The sequence below is a fragment of the Brachycentrus maculatus genome, unplaced genomic scaffold, assembly GCF_059751285.1.
Source record: "Brachycentrus maculatus isolate JH-2025_06_01 unplaced genomic scaffold, ASM5975128v1 h1tg000108l, whole genome shotgun sequence".
Lineage (NCBI taxonomy): Eukaryota > Metazoa > Arthropoda > Insecta > Trichoptera > Brachycentridae > Brachycentrus > Brachycentrus maculatus.
Window position 1 is genome coordinate 154,669 of NW_028280861.1, and position 23,468 is coordinate 178,136.

Consider the following 23,468-nt stretch of genomic DNA (forward strand, 5'->3'; position numbering starts at 1 on the left):
CTCAAATATTTCAATTTCAAACTACTTCTGTGAGCCTCGGCGGCTCATTATTAGAAATAGGTATCAAATTGTGGTAGAGTGGGTTTGAACCGAGAAACTCTGACGTAAGACTCCATGATACTAACCACGGGACACTCAGTCAATCAGTTACACTCAAAATGTTGTAATTTCAAATCTGAAGGTATGTACCTCTAATTTATTTTTTTAAATATGTGTTATTTTCCAGTCAGGAAAGAGTTAGTGCAGACAAGATAATACACAAAATATATGATGAAAATATCTAAAATTCTGCTGATAGCGTTATCAGATATCAGAGATATGACCATCAAGCACTTGTCAGTCTATAATGCCCTATTGTGGCACTCTCAAGTACCTACAACGCGTCGCGTTGGGAAAACCACCCAAATAGTGCTGCGCAATTCTGACAGGTTTTTAACAAATTGACATTTAGCACTTTGTTTACAGCTGAGCATATTTGTGTAATTCAGTAACCTTATGTTGCGGTAGTGTGCACGTATTTGTGCGTTTCAGTAACCTTATGTTGTGACAGTGTGCACGTTTTTGTACATTTCGGCTACCTTCAACTTCGTATACAATAAACACATCTTATTAGTCATACATCAATATTTAAATTATCACTTATATCTTACATTAGTTGTTATGTTACAAAAAATTAAGTTACAAAACTAACTAACTAACCATCACGCCGCTTCTCCGCAGGGGTAGGCAGAGAGAATCGAACGCCACACCACTCTGTCTTTGCAAACATTCTTTGCCTCTTCTACATTCATGCATCTCCTCATACATACCCGACGATTATTACGACTCCTGACCCGGCCGCTTTCAAGTATTTGACATACCTGATTGTGCCAAGTTTTCCTCGGTCGTCCTCTGCTTCTTTTTCCAACTACATTCGCCCCATAAATTTGTTTAACCGTTCTTTCTTCACTCATACGCTCCACATGTCCAAACCATCTCAACACACCTTTCTTAATTTTATCGATAATGCTTATCTCAGCCTTACATTCTTTCCTTATTTCATCATTCGAACATCTATCAAACATCGTTTTGCCACACATTCGTCTGAGGGATCGCATTTTGACTGCATTCAGTCTGCTTTCATCCTTCTTTTGCCAACTCCATGCTTCGCTTCCATACATAAGGGTTGGAACCAGAACTCCATTGTGTACTGCCAGTTTAGCTTCCGCTGATAGATTTTTATTTGCTAAAATTAAGTTACATAAAATAATTATAACATTTTGAGTGTGTTCGAAAATTTCTTCACAAATCTGGATTATCTCGAATTATAGGAGTTATTTTAAATATTATTTTTTGACATCTCAACATGGATGAAAAAAAAAATGGAAGCCTGGGCTTACAACCGTCATAGGCTGGTTTAAGTAATCACTTTACACACGTTTAACATTCACCAATTCTACGCATTATTGACAACCACACTACTCAAATTGTTGGAACCTTTATAGTGGGATGGGGAAAGCTTTTATTTAGCAGAGACCCTTTTATTTGGATTTTTGAAACTGGCATCCGTCAGATTACAGGGGATTTCAGATTACTGAGCTGACACTGTAAATAAAATATTTTTTCAATATAATATACAAACCCGATAATAATTGTAATATATTTTGTATCTTAAAAGTATTGTAAACTATATATATATATATATATATATATATATAAAACCCTTATCCGCACCCCAAAGGTGCATAGGGCACTACGTCATATAAACGCAGTGTTATCTTGATCGTTTACACATGAAGGAAAGGTGATCAGCCCTCTGCTTCAGGTACCAGTCCAGGGTGATATTGAATAAATATGACAGCGAAAAAATCACTTATATTTATTTTACCCCCCTTGGGAATCGAACCCGGGACCTCCAGAACGGTAGCCAAGCGTGCTCACCATTACACTACGGAGGCGGACAAACAACATAGATGAATAAAAATTAGAAAGTCTGGGCATTTACGGGGCTTATGACCATTATACCGTAATCACTTTACACTTGTGTAACATTCACCAATTCTACCCATGATTGACAACCACACTACTCAAATTATTGGATACTTTAAATATCTTTTCTATGTAATGTAGACACCCGATAATAATAACAATATATTTTGTATCTTAAAAGTATTGTTAACTTTGTGGTATGGTAATATAACACTCTTCTTATCATGTATCCTTCACTTTGTGTAATGCCACTTTAATAAGCACTAATTCGTGACTACCGGTTTCGGAATAATCATTCCATCATTAAGTCATTAAAATTAAATTATTACTTTCTGACATTCATACAAAATAAATATATTATATAATATATATATTCATTTGTCTTCTTCCTCTCTTTCAGAATTTTATTTTTGTATAAATCGCTCACTTGTTTCAACAACGTCATATTTAAAAAAAACTTGATTTTTCTGGAGATCGTTTTTAAAGTTTAAGAATATAATAAAATGTATTAAAATCAAATATCGAGCCACTTATTGAACTTTTTACTGTGCAACAGATCTTTTTAGGTAAAACCTGTAGGTTTTTTCTCCATTTGAAAAATATTTAATATATTTAAAAAAATAATTAAACAAACCTTTTCTTCAAAATGCAAAAAACTACACTTTCTGCCCTGTAGCGGGGTAATATTAAGTTAAGAAATATGCTGCTTTTGCTGGGATATAGTACATTTTCTGGGCATTCTGAAAACATCCAAAACTGAAAATTGTCGATTTTTTATTTATGACGTTCTTGAAAGGAGTGAGCGATGTGAGTTCACAGCAGCACAATGTTGGGATGAGGCAGATTTGACATTTTTTTAATTTAAATTTTTTATTTGTATACATTTATTTAAATCACAATTTTTACATGTTTAGACATTTTTTTTGCAGAAACCCACCAAGCCACCTGGTGTGTCTTGTCGGTGGAGTTCTTTTTTAATACATTTTTTATTGTTTTCAACGATTTTAACCTAATATACACACAAAAAAGAGAAAAAAATTAAGAATATAAACATTTTACAATTTTCATAGAATTAACTCTTGATCATTTACCCATTCCTTCATTTTGCCTTTGTTCCATATTTTATTTTGACCTCTAACATCCGTCGGCAACAATTGTCCGCCTCCGTGCATCTGCATATGCATCTTTTATCTGGGATATAGTACATTTTCTGGGCATTCCGAAAACATGTACAACTAAAAATTTACGATTTTTAATATATGTCGTTGTTGAAAGGAGTGAGCGAAATGTCAGACCATAATAATTTCATTTTAATGACATGATAGAATGATTATTCCGAAACCGGTAGTCACAAATTACTGCTTATTAAAGTGGTATTACACAAAGTAAATAACAAATGATAAGGAGAGTGTTGATGATAATATTAAATTAGTGAAAATGTGATATAAAACTGTGAAGTAACATTTGTGGTAAGATGGACGCTGTTAATAAACCTCAGTGCGAATGCCAGTGGCGAAGTAGGAATATTGCGACAAAAAAACACAGTGACCAATTCGGACCTGCTTCCAGAATTTACTCGGACAAGTTACAAACTAAACACATCAGTTGGCAGCAAGTTGTAACGTTACGAAGGAACAGTGGTCGAGCGGGAACAAGATGGAGTCCCCGGGTTGCAATTTCAAGTCTGGCAACGGTGTTGAAAGTTGGTTTGGTGCTGTTGGTATGCCTGCAAGTCGGGGCGGGAGTAATTCCTGAAGAGCCGTGTCTCTTGGGAACGTTTACGGATGTGCAGAGTTGGGTGCAGGAAGATGGGCAATTGAACCCATATTTGAGTAAGTACCTACCTATACTTAATAATAATTAATTGTCCGCCTCCGTAGTGTAATGGTCAGCACGCTCGGCTACCATAATATTAACGATTTTTATAGTAGGACTTCATCTCACACCTAGTTGTGGTACTAAGCTATCAACCCTCGGTTTGCAGACGCCTCCATCAGCATGGACATATCTTCCAACCCGGAGAAGGTGTACGAGCTGCGCCTGATGCTGGTCTCCGGGACAGTCCGCACGTTGGGCGCCCCCCGCGGGCCGGCGCTGTCCCGGGACTCCATCAGCCCCGAGGACCTGCCCTACGCGGAGCAGCTGCGCGCCTGGTACCCGCTGCTCTTCAGCCCCCACTGGGCGCCCCCCTTCACGCTGCAGACCCTCGAGGAGACGGTCTTCCTCAGCCTGGCGAGGAACGGCCTCGACAGGTAGCTACTACTCCTTATCCACACCTATAGAGCACTGCGTTAAATTCGTGCAATATTTTTTTACATTTTTGACATCTCAACATAGATGGCGAACAATATTGAAGCTCATCTGTGTCCAAGGTCTTTTGAGTGTGTCCAATTCTCAACAACATTTTGAGTGTGTTCAATTCTGAACAACATTTTGAGTGTGTCCAATTCTTAACAACATTTTGAGTGTGTCCAGTTCTTAGCAACATTTTGAGTATGTCCAAATACTTGTTCACAAGTCTGGATAATCTCCAATTAAGAAATATATTATGTAATGACAGCCCCAATCTGAAGCTTTAGCAGAGAATGGTTATTTGTTATGTCTGGTCAGTACTTCTATACGCAGTGGAATCGTGGATCCTCAAGATCAGTACTTTGGACCAACTAGAGGCATTCAAAATGTGGATAGATCGTAGAATGCTACGCATTCCATGGACCGATATGGTCAGCATTGCAAATGTGCTCCAAAGAGCAAGAGCAGGGAAACAGTTGCTGACTGATATCAAGGTCCGGAAGGTGTCCTATCTGGGGCATGTGCTGAGAGGAGACAAGTACGAGCTATTGCACCTAGTGGAGGGTCCACGAGGTGTGGGCAGAAGGCAGATCTCCTGGCTCCGGAATATATGAGATTGGACGGGGATCAGGACTGCCCGAGACAAGGACAATTACTCTCAAGTGATGGTCCACATCAGGGGAACCTGACAAGATACTATCGGAAACTAAGATATTTAAAATAGTAGCAATTTGGTATTGTTTCTCCATTTAACCCTTTGAGGACAGAATAAAAAACATTTTACTTAATACATTTTTATTTCTAGAAATTATTTACAAATAAGTGTATACAGCAACTGAAAATTTTATACAATATTCAATTCAATTAAATTCAATTCAATTTATTTATTTCTATTAATATATAAATTACAAACTATAAAAATTTAAATCGTATACATTAAAAATACATTAAAATAAAATATATGCAAGAACTATTGCTAAAGGTGTAGAAGAATCCCACTTCGAAAAACTCCTTCAGACACATGGAACAGATCAAAAGCCAATGAGATATTGTTCAATATAGCGGTAGCTCTTCCTACAGGCATAACCATCGGCGGGTTGGTCCTGTGTATAGGAATGTGGAACAATCTATGTCGACGCTGTCTTAGGTAACTATCGGGAACATACAGACCAATGCTCCGGATAATTTCAGGATTATCCATCATACCACACAATTTATCCCTCAACAAAATTAAAAATACACATTGTGTGCCTGGTAGTTAGCAAAGACCATGTTTTATAAAGTATAAATAAAAGCATTTATTCTTGAAAATATGAGGTAATATATAACACTACTTATTTTTAATATACGTCCGCCTCCGTAGTGTAATGGTCAGCACGCTCGGCTACCGATCTGGAGGTCCCTGATTCGATTCCCAAGGGGAATATACATAAATATAAGTGATTTTTTCACTGTAATATTTATTCAATATTACCATGGACTGGTACCTGAAGCGGAGGGCTGATCACCTTTCCTTCATGTGTAAACGATCAAGATAACACTGCGTTTATATGACACAGTGCCCTATGCACCATTGGGGTGCGGATAAGGGTTTAAAAATACAAAATAAAAAATTTAAATATTATTATGACTATAACTCCCTTGTCATTTTGTTTATTTCGTTCAATAACCTCACAAAATTGATAAACTAAGATACAGATAACCTATAAATATCCCGGAATGTGCATATCGCCACAATAAATAGTCTGAAATAAGCTCCAAGACAATGAAATCTATACAAGAAATCTATACAAGCACTGTTACATAGGCAACACATTGCACTATGGTTTTAACTAGAAACCTGTAGGCACTTAGACAATTTATTTTAAATTTATGGTTAGCAGCAGTAACCAGTGTCCTAAAAGGTTCAATGGTATTTGGAGGATGGCAGTAATTGTATTCTCGAACCTACTTGATTGGTTGATATATTACAATTTGTTTTTACAGGATTCCGCTGTTTTACTTGAACAGCAATGGAACCAGCACGGTCCACTTCAGGGAGCTGCGATTCCTCTCCTTTTACGGCAACAACTTTGGAAGATCGACAGCCGTAGAACGGACCAATCATGACTATGTGGTGATGTTCAACGCTTCCGACTTCACGGAGCTACCCAGTAACAACGCCAACTACGACATGAGCCAATCCGGTAAACGTCTTCGTAAATTGATTCATATGCTGGACTACTCATCAGACAAACGCGAACCATAAAATGGCATATCAATAAAATAATTCACTAGGCTGAACTAGCACCGCCTCCGTAGTATAATGGTCAGCACGCTCGGTTACCGTACTGAAGGTCCCGGGTTCGATTCCCAGGGTGGGTCAAATAAATATGAGTAATTTTATCACTCTAATATTTATTCAATGTTATCTTGGACTGGTACCTGAAGCGAAGGGCTGGATCACCTTTCCTTCATGTGTAGATATATTACACTGATATAACTTAAGATAGCACTGCATTTATATGATGCAGTGCCCTATGCAGCACCGGGTGCAGATAAGGGTTTTCAAACCCTTATCCGCACCCCAATGGTGCATAGGGCACTGCATCATATAAACGCAGTGTTATCTTGATCATTAACATGAAGGAAAGGTGATCGGCCCTCCGCTTCAGATACCAGTCCAGGGTAGTATTGAATAAATATTAGAGTGGAAAAATCACTTATATTTATTTGAACCTCCCTGGGAATCGAACCCGGGACCTCCAGCACGGTAACCGAGCGTGCTGACCGTTACACTACGGAGGCGACAAAAGGGTTAGAAGATAAGGGTTAGAAGAAGAAATTTAGAAAAGTAATTTAAGTATGGTATGGACATGTGAATTGAATAAAAATGAGAGAATGACTAAGAAAGTATATTTAGCAAATGCGAATGGGAGAGCGAAAAAATACTTGGAAGCTAAACTGTGAACTTGAAGGAAGTTGGAAGTGTATGTCAGGACAGAAAAGTGTGGTTTTCAATCTCTCTGCCTACCCCTGCAGCGAGATGGCATAATGGTAGTTATGGTATGATCGATAATCCTGAAATTATCTGGAACATTGGTCTGTATGTTCCCGATAGTTACCTAAGACAGCGTCGGCATATATTGTTTCACATTCCTATACACAGGACCAACCTGCCGATGGTTATACCTGTAGGAAGAGCTACCACTTTGTTGAACAATATCTCATTGGATATTGATCTGTTCCGGAGTTTTCCAAAGCGGGATTCTTGTACACCTTTAGAAATATTATTTTTGCTTATTTTCTATTTTTGTTAATGCATACGATTTAAATTTAAGTTTGTAATGTGTATGTTAATTATAAATAAATAAATTGAATTGAATTGAATTGAAAATTGAATTAGTAATAAGATAATTGATTGCAGGCCATGCCAACTGGGTGAACGACTTGAAGAACTTGAATCTACCGCGACTCCTGGAATTGGATTTGAGAAATTGCAGCATTTTCACTCTGGAAGCGGGCACCTTCGTGTCTCTGCCCAATCTTCGGAGGCTCTATCTGTCTCTCAACAAAATCTACCAAATCAACGACGACGCTTTCTCCGGACTATCCAAGCTAGTCCATCTGGACCTCAGTAGCAACACGGTCCCAGAAGGTGATGAGAAGTCCAAAGACGTCATCGACGGGATGAGCATGGGTCATACCGTGTTTGAGCCTCTCGCGAACCTCATATCTCTCGATTTTTCCTTTACCAAGATAGTCCAGACTTGCGCCAAGGTCTTCGGCCAGCTCGGGCCTTCCGTACAAAGGCTGTCGCTGTGCTACACCAAGTTCCCGGGCATCGTGAGGGGACTCCTATCCAACACGTCACTTAAGTACTTGGACATCTCGGGAAACTACGCCCTGGAAAGTCTAGGAGTAGAAGCCTTCAGGGGAATCGAGACATCATTAGAAATACTGTTTGCGAATCGACTCGGCATACACAAAATGGACTTCTTCTGGCAGCTGACCAACTTGAAAGTACTGTCTTTGAATAACAACGATATATCCACAATTGAAGACGTCAAAATCGGGCAACTGAGCAACCTGATGATCTTGGATCTCAACAACAACCGAATATCAAACTGGAACGTTCCGATCTTATCTGAACTAAAAAACTTACACATATTACGGCTAGCTTCCAACAATTTGAACAATATGACTCCTAAAATGATGGCGGACTTTAAATCGGTCCAGTTTCTAAGCCTGGCGAACAACGGTTTCGTTTGCAACTGCAATTTAAAAGGATTCTTCTACAAGGCTACGGACAACGGCTTGCGGAGCCTGAACAAAGAAGAAGAGATATATCCGCATTGGTATACGAACGATAACGTAAACAATTCAAATACGCCATACGAAAACACTAGCTTCTTAGCGATGAGTGAAGAAATCTTGTACCACAACGCTTTCGCTTACTATAGCATGGTTCTTGACACAAGGAATAGGAATTTCCAAGAGCTGAATGATACAGACATGTACAACTTTACCTTGCATCCGCGGCCGCCAGATCTAGAAGAAGGCATGCCAGACTTTGAAGCCCTGCTGAATTTCTCTACCAATCTCTTAGATGTGATTGACCAGCCTTACCTTTGCAAGGAGTACATGACCAATCACCCCAGCAACTACTACCAGATCAATGAATGCCGGAAGACTGAACGGCTCGGCTCCGGGAGAGGCAAGATGGACTCCACGCTGTATCTGGTCGTGATGCTGATCGTCGTGGCTCTCGTAGTGACTTTGTGCGGATTGGCGGTCTGGAAGAGGTGGTACATCAGATATTTCTTCATGATGCTCAAGAATGTGGCCGTACTGAGCGTTATGGGGAAGGACAACAATGTAAATGGTAAGATATATTTTGTATTTCAACCCTTTCCAGTCCACAAAATTTAAAAAAAAATCTAGGTAGACAGTTACATTCCAATTGGAAAAAAAAATACTCTGCTCCACATACTATTAAAATAGATACGTGGGACAAAAATGTAAGCTTGCATTTTAAATACATAATACTAATGATGAAAAAATGTCGAATACCATCCGACATGTGACCTAAGAGGAAAAAATCAATGTCGAATGAGATTCCACATTGGACCGGTAAGGGTTGAAAGCGTTTTTAACTTCGTGGTGTGGTAATATAACACCGTCCTTATCATTCATGGTGGTATGGACATGTGGAGCGATTGGATAGCGAGAGAATGACTAAGAAAATTTATGTGGCAAATGTGAGAGGGAAAACAGAACGTGGACGACCGAAAAAGACTTGGCACGATCAGATCAATCAGAACCTAAAATCTGGCGGTGTCAAAAGTCTGCGTAATCGGAGGGCATGTATGACTAGATGTATGGATGTGAAGGAGGCGAGGAGTGTATGTCAGGACAGAAGAGTGTGGCGTTCCATCCTCTCTGCCTACCCCTGCAGGGAAACGGCATGATGGTAGTAGTAGTAGTAGTAGTAGTTATCATTCATAGATCACTTTATGTAATACCACCTAAAAAAACTACTTCATGACTACCAGTTTCAGAATAATCATTCCATTTTCATTGTAATTCCTGTATCTTCTTTCTCTCTCTAATAATAACATTTTTTTATATAAATAGGTTATAGTAGATACATTCTAATAGATGATATCGGCTGTTACAAACACAAAATGAGTCTAATACAATCCTTTCCTCCCGTCCGCAAATAATCCTTTCACTTTTTTCAGTTTGTTTGGTAAATAAAAAATTTAAATGGGGACGTGGAGATTTTTTGATTCGTTATTGCGGGGCGTTGTACAAATAAGGTTGGAAAACACTGCTTTAAAGCATAATTTTCTAAAGCGGTCTAGAGGTTAGTAGAAGATATGTTAGGTTAGGTTTGTTCTTAACTTACAGGGTAAAATTCCCTACACAAATAACTTGATGCACTTTATGTGTGTGTATTTGATTACGCATTTTAATCGATTGTTGCGCGGTATGATCGATAATCCTGAAATTATCCGGAGCATTGGTCTGTGTGTTCCCGATAGTTACCTAAGACAGCGTCGGCATAGATTGTTTCACATTCCTATACACAGGAGCATCCTGCCGATGGTTATGCCTGTAGGAAGAGCTACCACTATGTTGAACAATATCTCATTGGACATTGATCTGTTCCATGTGTCGGAAGGAATTTTCCTAAGTTGGATTCTTCTACACCTTTAGCAATAGTATTCTTGCTATTTTTGTTATTCTATTTTTGTTAATGTATACGATTTAAGTTTGTAATGTGTATGTTTGTCCGCGTCCGTAGTGTAATGGTCAGCACGCTCTGCTACCGTTCCGGAGGTCCCGGGGTCAATTCCCAGGGGGGTCAAATAAATATAAGTGATTTGTTCACTGTTATATTTATTAAATATTACCCTGGACTGGTACCTGAAGCGGAGGGCTGATCACCTTTCCTTCATGTGTAAACGATCAAGATAACACTGCGTTTATATGACACAGTGCCCTATGCACCATTGGGGTGCGGATAAGGGTTTTAAAAAAATACTATTTAAATTTAAGTTTGTAATGTGTATATTGTCCATAAATAAATTGAATTGAATTGAATTCCAGATGGGGACAAGCTGTTCACGTATGATGTGTTTGTGAGCTACTGCGACGAGGACCGGCCGTGGGTGCTGGAGGAACTGCTGCCGGAGGTGGAGAGCAACACGCCGGTCAGCGTCTGCCTTCACGAGAGGGACTTCCAGGTAACTCAACCCTAATACGGAACACTCAAACACCCCCCTGGGAATCGAACCCGGGACCTCCAGAACGGTAGCCGAGCGCGCTGACTATTACACTACGGAGGTAGACATTTTTAAATATACTTAACTAACTAACTAAGTAACCATCACGCCGCTTCTCCGCAGGGGTAGGCAGAGAGAATAGAGCGCCACACCACTCTGTCCTTGCAAACATTCTTCGCCTCTTCCACGTTCATGCATCTCCTCATACATACCCGCCGATTGTTACGACTCCTAACCTGACCACTTTCAAGTATTTGGCATACCTGATCGTGCCATGTTTTTCTCGGTCTTCCTCTGCTGCTTTTCCCAATAGCATTCGCCTCATAAATTAGTTTTACCGTTCTTTCCTCACTCATTCGTTCTACATGTCCAAACCATCTCGACACACCTTTCTTAATTTTATCGATAATGCTTATCTCAGCTTTGTTTGTATTGTTTTTATTAATTATTGAATAAATTGACTTTAGTTTGTATTGTATTTATTAATTATTGAATAAATTGAATTGTCCTCCAATTCTTCTGACATCCAGCCTTAATATTTTTCAAATGGAGAAAAAACCTTCAGGTTTTACCTAAAAAGATCTGTTGCACAGTAAAAAGTTCGAAAAGCGGCTTGATATTTATTTTTAAAACATTTATTATATTTTTAAACTTTAAAAACAATCTGCTGAAAAATCAAGTTTTTTTTATATGACGTTGTTGAAAGGAGTAAGTGATATGTAGGAGTTTCGAAAATTTAAGGAGTGTGGTTGGAATGTTCTTGTCCGCAGTGATAGGATAACGGTATCTCACTTATATGTAATGTTTTTGCCTTAAAAGATTTGTAAAATACCTTAATAATCTTTTTTATTCCTTAGTCATAATATTTTCAATAAAATTCTCCGGCCTTATCCATCTAATACAACTTATTATCTTTAGACAAACAAATTTCCACATTCTTAACACTTTCACTGCATACATATATATATATATATATATATATATATATATATATATATATATATATATATATATATATATATATATATATATATATATATATATATATATATATATATATATATATATATATATATATATATATATATATATATATATATATATATATATATATATATATATATATATATATATATATATATATATATATATATATATATATATATATATATATATATATATATGTAAAAAAAAACTTAGGTACATACCTATACATTTTATTAAGTACTTACAAATAGTACCTACATAAAACAGTTTTACCACCAGATGTCGCATGCGTCGCACTGAATAAAACAAAAGACGTCAGATAGAAAAAATATAATATTCTGAGCTGTCAGAATCAGATAGATAGATAGAAAAATATTATAAAGATAAATTAAGAATAAACTTTAATTATAAACTTTAATTACAAAGCAACACATTGTTTATTTTATTATTATACACCCACTTTACATATTATTTACACCCAATTTACGAAGGAAAATATTACCACGTTTTATAAATATATATATATATATATATATATATATATATATATATATATATATATATATATATATATATATATATATATATATATATATATATATATATATATATATATATATATATATATATATATATATATATATATATATTATATATATATATATATATATATATATATATATATATATATATATATATATATATATGTATGTGTGTATGTGTGTGTCTGTACGTGAGAGAGGCAAAAAACATTGTACAGATGGGGATTGAGTTTGCGGTTACTTGTGATTAGTATACGACCCTTATTAGTTTACTTTGTTTGCGGGAAACAATTAAAACCGTCTTTTCCATACTGTTGGTAGAGAGCGGGAGACGTTTATAAGCGTTCTATTTGCTTACTTTTGAGAGTGCGAGAGACGCTTGCAAACATTGTACAGATGGGAATTGGGTGTTGCGGCTACTTGTGGTTAGTGTACTGAGGGTCGGGCGGCAGACTGCCAGAGTAGAATTAGGGTCCTTTTCCATACTGTTGGTAGAGAGCGGGAGACGCTTGCGAGCGTTCTATTTGCTTCCTTTAGGTAGAGCGCGAGAGACGCCTGAAAACATTGTACAGATGGGATGGTCGGTCGGCAGACTGCCAGAGTATAATTAGGGCTGGGGTTTTGAACAAACTATCCTGAAAAAATATCAATAAATTTCGGCATCATCTTGGAATGGCATTTGCCCTCCCTTCTTGGTGTTGTGTACCTAGTACATATCAATATCTCTATAAATATAATAAATACAAGGCCAAGATTATAGGTATTCCTTCATAACATATTTACGCATTGATGTAAAAAGTATCATTAGTAATAATCAGAATTTATGGGATACATCAGAGCTATTTTGTGAATATCGGAAACAAATTCGTGTATAGATTATTCGCATCTCACTCTTGCATACTTGCACTTTGCAAGTGTGCAAGTAAGCAAGATCAAAATTTAGTGTTCTCTGGCTAGCGGCTAGCTCGCTAGCGGGAGTCGACAGTATCTCTTGGGCTTCCAACTAGAGTGGACCTACGCTTGTACCGTGAGTTTTTCGTAAGTTCCGTATGGTTTTTAATATTTTCAGCAAATAAATCTACATTTTTAAATTTTTTACTTTATTTATAATTAATTAAAGGGATAAGCTATGAATGCCCGTATTTTTCCGATTTAAAATCGCTATTTTTTTTTGTGTAGTGACTACCCAACACCGGAACACGTGTTTTTATTTTAGCACCAGAAGGGAAAGATTAAAACCTGTTCTTTCTAAATTTTCAGGTGGGCCTATCCATTTTGGAGAACATAATAACATGCATGGACCGCTCCCGGACCCTCATGATGGTGGTTTCCAACCAGTTCCTCATGAGCCATTGGTGCCAGTTCGAGATGCATCTCGCCCAGCATAGGTAACTGCCACTGCGCTAGAAAGAGAAGTCCGCTATGGCAGAAGAATGAGTGGGAGTCACCTTTCTTGCCTAGAGCAGTGATCGGCAAACTTATTAACCAGTTCGCGGCCACGAATGCATTGACGCGCTCTACAAAATGGCCACACACTTGATCTTCCTGATCCTGAAAAATCTATCAGGAAGATCAAGAAATACTAAAATATAACAATTTACCGCTATTATCAAAGTTACAGTCATTTTTCTAAAAATATTCACTTACGACCATATTAATATTGCGGCATTGAAAGTATTAACCAAAGAGCCAAATATATATTTATATACAACATTTTGAGTGTGTCCAAATACTTGTTCACAAAATCTGGATTATCTCCAATTACAGGAGTTATTTTCATATTATTTTTTGACAGTATTTTCTGGCGTTTCTCATGTGTGTGATTATAATCCGGGATTCGGATCTCACATACTAATATAAGAGTTTCTGCTTAATAAAAAGCTTCTTTACATCTCACCAATAGATGTCTCTAGTGAAGTTTTAGTGATTCATGAACAAGGTTTTTAAATTGGTTCATATATATAGAACTTCCAAGAATTTGAGTAGTGTGGTTGTCAATAATGGGTAGAATTGGTGAATGTTACACGTGTGTAAAGTGATCACTTAAACCAGCCTATGACGGTCGTAAGCCCCGTAAATGCCCAGACTTCCATATTCTTCTTCATCTTTGATGAGATGTCAAAAAATAATATATTTATATTTTTTTCATTTTATTTGTGTAGAAATTAGCAGCTTGTACATAAAAAATATAAAAAATAGTTACATTGACAATTAAATAATTCTACATTTATGTTATGAATACAGTTCAAAATTAAGAGAGAAACTTATATAAATAGATTTAGGATTTTTTCTTCATACATAACAAGATTATACTAAGAATATATTTTTATATGTATATTTGTTCTACCCAATGATGCATAGGGCGCTGCATCATATTGATGCAGTGTTGTATCTTTACTTACACAAAGGCAAGGTCCTGCACTTCAGGGATCAGTCGAGGGTATTACTAAATAAATATTAGAGCCTAAAATCACTTATATTTATTTGACCCCCGCCCCTGGGAATCGAACCCGGTGCCTCCAGAACAGTAGCCGAGCATGCTGACCATTACACTAAAGAGGCAGTCATTATAATTTTAGTCCTTTATTAAAATACGGGTAAACTGAATAAATTATTTTTTACATCCCAACATAAATGAAGAAGAAAGAATATGGAAGTCTGGGCATTTCACAGGACTTTCAACCGTCATAGGCTTGGTTATAAGTGATCACCTTACACACGTGCAACATTTACCAATTCTACCCATGATTGATATATTGATCAATCTCGTGACACAGTACATATCGCTCACTCCTTTCAAGAACGTCATAAAAAAAATTCTTAATATTCAGTTGAGCATGTTTTCAGAATGCCCAGAAAATGTACTATATCCCAGTAAAAGCGGCATATTTTTAACTTAATATTTACCCGCTACAGGGCGGAAAGTGTTGTTTTTGCATTTTGAAGAAAAGGTATTGTTTATTTATTTTTTTAAGCATACTAAATATTTTTCAAATGGAGAAAAAAACATTCAGGTTTTACCTAAAAAGATCTGTTGCACAGTAAAAAGTTCAATAAGTGGGTTGATATTTATTTTTAATACATTGTATTATATTTTTAAACTTTAAAAATGTTCTCCTGAAAAATCAAGTTTTTTTGATTTATAACGTTGTTGAAAGGAGTGAGCGATATGACATCACAACAGCCATCTATGTTGATTCGAGAAAAGTTTTTATTAAGCAGAAACGCTTGAAAACGTGATTTAGAATTTTCAATCAGACTTCCATATTCTTATTCTAATATGTTAATATCAAAACTATATAGTTGTTATTTTATTTTATGTTTATGAAGCGTTATATTCTCATTCCAGACTGCTGGAGACCAAGAGAGAACAGCTCATCTTGGTTTTGCTGGAAGACATCCCCAAAAGACGCAGGCCTAACACCCTCCATTACCTCATGATGACGAAAACCTACATCGTGTGGCCCAAAAACCCAAATGACAAGGGAATATTCTGGAAGAGGCTACGGAAGGCACTGGTTCACGGGAAAACCTTGGCTTCGGAGCGCAATAGCTATGCGTAAAGCAGCTAAACACCATGTACCTCCATGCTTTAGAGATACTTTATTTTTATACCTGTCTTAGCCATACATTCCTCCTGATATCTTACATCATGCATGCTGTGTGGACTCTTGGTTCTTCTTCTTCTTCATGAGCCCTCTGACTTCCACTGCTGGATATAGGCCTCTTCCCCTTCTTTCCATTTCCTCTGGTCGGTTGCTGCTTGCAGCCAGTTTCTACCCCCCACAGCGACTATGTCGTCAGACCATCTCTCTTGGGGTCTTCCGACCCCTCTTTTGTCATATCGCTTACTCCTTTCAAGAACGTCAAAAATCAAAAAACTTGATTTTTCAGAAGAACTTTTTTAAATTTTTAAAATATAATACAATGTATTAAAAATAAATATCAAGCCACTTAATGAACCTTTTACTATGCAACAGATCTTTTAAGGTAAAAGTGAAGGTTTTTTCTCCATTTGAAAAATATTTAGTACATTAATAAAATAATTAACCGATACCCTTTCTTCAAAATGCAAAAACAACACTTTCTGCCCTGTAGCGGGTAAATATTAAGTTAAAAATATGCCGCTTTTGCTGGAATATAGCACGTTTTCTGGGCATTCCGAAAACATGCGCAACTGAAAATTGTCGATTTTTGATTTATGGCGTTCTTGAAAGGAGTGAGCGATATGGCATGGCATTTTTTTGTTAAATATTGTGAATGATTTGGACGTTATAAATATTTATTTGATAACAATTTAAATTGTTTTATTTATGTCTGAAGCTGATTCACATTCTGAATTAAGGTCCAGTATTCGTTAAGTCGCAACTTTATTTTCTCTAAATCAAGGTATCATTTTACATAATCGTTTTTTTTCTCCTTAAAACAACGTTTTTGCATTGTTAAAATAAGTTTTTCTTCAAAAAAATTACAAAGTTTTTGAAAAGAAAAGAGTCATTAAAAGGTAAGGAGTTAAAAAAATATATAGAAATATTTTTTCCATATAAAGCTTATAATTTTTAAATAAAGCTTTCCTATATCCAAAATCCTCCCTCGTCAAAATCCTCCCTGTCTGCATCTGTAGTGTATTGGTCAGCTCGCTCGGCTACCGTTCTGGATGTCCCGGGTTCGATTCCCAGGGGGGTGAAATACATACAAGTGATTATTTCACTCAAATTTTTATTCAATATTACCCTGGACTGGTACCTGAAGCGGGTGGGCTGATCACATTTCCTTCATGTTTTAACAGTCAAGAAAACACTGCGTTTATATGATGCAGTGCCCTATGCACCATTTGGGTGCGGATAAGGTTTGAAGAAGAAATCCAACATAGATGGCTGTTGTGAATTCATATTTACAGTGACATTAGATTTACCATATACATCTGTAGGAGTTCCAAAAATTTGAGTAGTGTGGCTGACAATCATGGGTAGAATGGTGTTAAGTGATCACTTAAACCAACCTGTGACATGTCGTAAGCCCTTTCATAACCCAGATATTCATATTCTTCTTCATCTATGTTGAGATATCAAATTGTTAAAATGTGTCGTACTGTGGTCCCGTGGTTAGTGTCGCGGGCTCTTGACTTAGAGTTTCTCGGTTCGAACCCACTCTACCACAATTTGATACCTATTTCTAATAATGATCCGCTTAGGCTCACAGAAATAATATGAATTTGAAGTATTTTTGTAAAATAATAAAAACATAAATATTTCTCTTAATAAAAAATAAATATATTTACATATATGTATATATTGTTATTATTACCAGGAGCTTCCTCATTAAGAATTAAAAGTTCATAAGATTATAAAAATTACCTTTGGTTATTAAACGCAACCAATTAGGGTCCATCAACAAGTCTCAAATCAATTCTGTGTATCGTTTTACATCATGCCCCTACTTTCTGCAGACGATATTTTACAAATCTAGCCCCTCGTATCCCCTCCCCTTCCCCCCGCCCGGCCCTAATGACCTTATGCTTCTAGTCCCTGGGGTCTTGTTACGGACCAATCAGCGGAGATTATGTATCGCCGTAGATTTGTGCCGTCTGCAAGTAGCGGGTGGTTCGGAAGTCTTGCGTTCAGAAAAAATGAAAAAAACTAGAAATAAATAATAAATGAGATTTACAACATTCTGAGTGTGTACAAATACTTCCAAAGTGTGGATTCGTTTCCGTGACGTCATTCGTTGCCAACGTTCGCAAACAACGTTTTTACGAAGGCAAATTTTGCAAAAGAAAATGATGAATGAAAATATTGATACTATCGGCTGTTATAAACACAAAACGAGTCTTACGCAATCATTTACAGGTTGAGTATGTTAAATTAGATATTCCTCCCGAGTGATAATACCCTATTCAATTCTTTTTTTATGTACAAAAATTTTAGTGTGTCCTACCTAGGTTTTTTTCCCTGTAAAATATAGTTTTTAAATGTGTAACATGATATTATAGACAAAAAACAAAAAAAGGAGAAAAAGTCCCTCTCCAAGCACAAGAGCTGTCTCTGTTTTGGAGAGGCTCAGCGCTATTAAAAATATAAGATTGTATTAAGTAGAAATATACAGAAATTGTATTAAATTGTATAAAAAATATGCAATTATATGAAATAAATAAAGAAATAAATAATTTAAGGGTTAATTGACTTACCTTTTACTTTATTTTAACTTTTAGGTTTTGCACAGACATTTCTTAGTGGAATTCTATTTTAAAGAACAAAATAACAACTTAGTATGTAGTTTTTCCACGTGAATACTATTTGACCAGCAACCGTATTTAGTCGTAACTGACATCATCAGACTGGGTTGGACCAGTCTTATGACAAGTTCTTTATAATAAGTCATTATTACCTCTTACTATTTGTATAGTACGTAACCAAATTATCCATTATTATTATATTGAATTTCTACCTCGGTTGTGTAATGGCCAGCACGCTCGGCTACCGTTCTGGAGGTCCCGGGCTCGATTCCCAGGGGGGTCAAATAAATATATGTAATTTTAACCTTTTATATTTATTCAATGCTATCTTGGACTAGTACCTGAAGCGGAGGGCTGGATCACCTTTCCTTAAAATGTAGATTTCACTATTACACTGAGATTACTTAAGATAGCACTGCGTTTATATGATGCAGTGCCCTATGCAGCATCGGGTGTGGATAAAGGGTTAGAAGAAGAAGAACTTTAAGTAGAATAAATTAAGGAAATTAAGTGATTTTTCACTTTAATATTTATTCAATATTACCATGGATACTACCTTAAGCGGAGAGCTGATCAAATTATTTTTTAACATCTCATCAAAGATGAAGAAGAATATGGAAGTCTGGGCATTTACGGAGCTGACGACCGTCATAGGCTAGTTTGTGTGATCACTTTACACAGGTGTAACATTCACCAATTCTACCTTTTATTGACAACCACACTATTCAAATTCTTCAGCTGATCACCTTTCCTTCATATGTTTAATGATCAAGATAACACTGAGTTTATATGATGCAGTGCCCTATGCACCATTGAGTGCGGATTAGGGTTAGAATTAGAAGAATTGTTAGTTATTAAATTAAATTGAAAGTAAAGGCACGTTACGACTACCCTGTAGTTCACTTGACGTTTGTCTGAACGCGGCTTAAAAGTAAACAGATATTTATTCGCTGAGGGACTCCGGATGAACGTCACTTTACACTTCGATTGCTGCCGAATACCCGACAAATTGAGCGCAGAGGAAACCTCACATCGGAAAATCGCTACTTGTATCCTATTATACTGTCATTAGGGGCGTGTACTTCTGACACAGTGGTCCTCAACCGGTGCGCCGCGAAATGAAAACCAAAATTTAATGGCTCATTTGATGTGCGATTTGAGTTGCAAGTATAATCGCTAGATGGCAGCACCTTTGCAATCTAGCCATCCCGGGCTCGATTCCCATGCGTGGGGTGTTAATTAAAATAAACCATATTCATAAAATATTATATTCATAATGAACAAATATATTATGTAAATACATTTGTATACAATAAGAATGCCCATCTTAAAGTATGTCGCTCACTCCTTTCAAGAACGTCATAAATCAAAAATCGTCAATTTTCAGTTGTGCATGTTTTTGGAATGCCCAGGAAATGTACTATATTCCAGCAAAAGAGGCATATTTTTAACTTAATATTTTCCCGCTACAGGGCAGAAAGTGTTGTTTTTGCATTTTGAAGAAAAGGTATTGTTTATTTTTTTTTAATATACAAAATATTTCTCAAATGGAGAGAAAACATTCAGGTTTTACCTTAAGATCTGTACAGTAAAAAGTTCAATAAATGGCTTGATATTTATTTTTAATACATTTTATTATATTTTTAAACTTAAAAAACGATCTCCTGAAAAATCAAGTTTTTTGATATATGACTTTGTTGAAAGGAGTGAGCGATATATTATAATATATGACGCGTTTCGTCTTATTAAGACATTATCAAACACGAAAAAAATAGTGTTTGATAATGTATTAACAAGAGGAAACGCGTCACATATTATCATATATATTTAAAGAAAAGTAGAATTCAATCTAGTAACCGGTTTAATTTTGGATATATTATATTACCCAACAATGAAGAAATTATAGTAGTTATATCAAATATAGCCTGCGTAGTGTAATGGCACGTAATCAGTACGCTCGTTTACCGTTCTGGAGATCCCGTGTTCGATTCCCAGGCGGGTGGGTCTAATAAATATAAGTGATTTTTTAACTCTAATATTTATTCAATAAGTATTACCCTGGACTGGTACCTGAAGCGGAGGGCTGATTACCTTTCCTTCATGTGTTAACAATAAAGATAACACTGCGTTTATATGATGCAGTGCCTTATGCACCATTGGGTTGCGGATAAGGGTTTGAAGAAGAGGAAGATGTAATAAAATAATCGGATTTGTTTTATAATAAAGGTTATCTTTGTACGTTTTTTGAATCTTTAATTTTGGTGTACCTCGAATTTTCCTTATGGTCAAAAATGCTCCCTGACTTCAAAACGTTTCAGAACCACTGTTCTAATATCGCTCACTCGTTTCAACAACGTCATATATATAAAAAAAACTTGATTTTTCAAGAGATCGTTTTTAAAATTTAAGAATATAATGATATGTATTGAAAATACATATCAAGCCACTTATGGAACTTTTTACTGTGTAACAGATTTTTTTAAGTAAAACCTGAAGATTTTTTCTCGAAATTCGAGAAATTCGATGACGTATGCGAACGCATGTTTTTCGTTTTATTCAAATATCTAAAGTTTAAACCTTCATATCTCCCTTAGTTCTCTACAGAATACAATACGAATGTTACCGATAGTCTTGTAATTTTTTTTATATTAACTTAAATAAATTATTATTCTAGACCAAATACAGATCTAATTTTTTTTTGTACTGGGCTCAAGTAACACATCAAAGTTCAAGTAGCCCCGTTCTATGGCAGTACATGTCGCTCACTCCTTTCAAGAACGTCATAAATAAAAAAAAACTTGATTTTTCAGGAGAGCGTTTTTAAAGTTTAAAAATATAACACAATGTATTAAAAATAAATGTCAAGCCACTTATTGAACTTTTTACTGTGCAGCACATCGTTTTAGGTAAAACCTGAATATTTTTTCTCCATTCGAAAAATATTTACTATATTTAAAAAAATAATGAAACAATACCTTTTCTTCAAAATGCAAAAACAACACTTTCTACCCTGTAGCGGGTAAATATCAAGTTAAAAATATGCCTCTTTTGCTGGGATATAGTACATTTTCTGGGCATTCTGAAAACATCCAAAACTGAAAATTGTCGATTTTTTATTTATGACGTTCTTGAAAGGAGTGAGCGATGTGAGTTCACAGCAGCACAATGTTGGGATGAGGCAGATTTGACATTTTTTTAATTTAAATTTTTTATTTGTATACATTTATTTAAATCACAATTTTTACATGTTTAGACATTTTTTTTGCAGAAACCCACCAAGCCACCTGGTGTGTCTTGTCGGTGGAGTTCTTTTTTAATACATTTTTTATTGTTTTCAACGATTTTAACCTAATATACACACAAAAAAGAGAAAAAAATTAAGAATATAAACATTTTACAATTTTCATAGAATTAACTCTTGATCATTTACCCATTCCTTCATTTTGCCTTTGTTCCATATTTTATTTTGACCTCTAACATCCGTCGGCAACAATTGTCCGCCTCCGTAGTGTAATGGTCAGCACGCTTGGCTACCGCTCTGGAGGTCCCGGGTTCGATTCCCAGGGGGGGTAAAATAAATACAAGTGATTTTTTCACTGTAATATTTATTCAATATTACCCTGGACTGGTACCTGAAGCGGAGGGCTGATCACCTTTCCTTCATGTATTAACGATCAAGATAACACTGAGTTTATATGACATAGTGCCCTATGCACCATTGGGGTGCGGATAAGGGATTTATTATTATTATTGACATCCGTCAGCAACAAAATAAAAATGTTCGGAACGATATATTGCAGTGTTTGACTCCCATATTTATTGTTGATTCTTAATAATAATAATAATAATAAATCCCTTACCGCACCCCAATGGTGCATAGGGCACTGCTTCATATAAACGCAGTGTTATCTCGATCGTTTACACATGAAGGAAAGGTGATCAGCCCCCCACTTCAGGTACCAGTCCAGTGTAATATTGAATAAATATTAGATTGAAAAAATCACTTGTATTTATTAAACCCCCCTGGGAATCGAACCCGGGACCTCCAGAACGGTAAGCGAGCATGCTGACCATTACACTACGGAGGCAGACAAAATTGATTCTTGGGACTATCAAACCTTTGTTGTGTGTAAATCGTGTATCATGGTTGTGTACTAGAAGATGTGGATATTTTTGTCTAGTTTGTTGTTCAACGATGATACTCATCCACAATATTCCACGTACCGGCAGTAATTTTAAATGTTTATATATCAAGATTGGATTGTCCCTTTGATTATATATATGAATGGGTAATATTTTACAAGGTTTTACTATACTTGTATATTCGCACGGCGTTACTCCGACAAGCGCTACGTATAATTTGGTCTAATTCGTTCATTAAGTGGAATCTTTTCATGTCTAAACACCGTAATTGGTGCACGTCGCTAACAATTTGTGTCGAAATTCTATCAAGGGAGGAATTAGGGCGAGATTTATTACATTTACGCCAAACTCCTCCTCCAGTACAACCCGTCTCCACCCGTCTCCACCCTTCTCCACCGGCTGCCACCGCACTTTTCCTGAGGTACCGTGGAACCTCGGTAGACGTCCTTAAATCCGTTCCAGGCTTTTTTTATTATTGGAAAACCAATAGAAAGGAGAGTGAATGCTGGGAACAAAGTGAATGGTGCACTG

General features: G+C 36.3%; 1 protein-coding gene across 1 annotated transcript; it reads left to right on the forward strand.

Moving 5' to 3' along the window:
* The first annotated feature begins 3,436 nt into the window (after nt 1-3,436).
* Toll-9 (toll-like receptor 9) lies at nt 3,437-16,778 on the forward strand. The gene is made up of 7 exons (XM_088259036.1): nt 3,437-3,800; nt 3,953-4,220; nt 6,247-6,446; nt 7,667-9,124; nt 10,855-10,991; nt 13,820-13,947; nt 15,909-16,778. Exons 1-7 carry the CDS (start codon nt 3,443-3,445, stop codon nt 16,120-16,122), a joined length of 2,763 nt encoding a protein of 920 aa, XP_088115162.1. The 5' UTR covers nt 3,437-3,442; the 3' UTR covers nt 16,123-16,778.
* The last annotated feature ends 6,690 nt before the right edge of the window (nt 16,779-23,468 follow it).

Excerpts from the sequence above, each read along its gene's own strand:
- Toll-9 (XM_088259036.1), top strand. The coding sequence starts at position 3,443 with ATGGACGCTGTTAATAAACCTCAGTGCGAATGCCAGTGGCGAAGTAGG. Across the intron at positions 3,801-3,952 it reads GCAATTGAACCCATATTTGA|ACGCCTCCATCAGCATGGAC; the intron begins GTAAGTACCTAC and ends CTCGGTTTGCAG. Across the intron at positions 6,447-7,666 it reads CTACGACATGAGCCAATCCG|GCCATGCCAACTGGGTGAAC; the intron begins GTAAACGTCTTC and ends AATTGATTGCAG.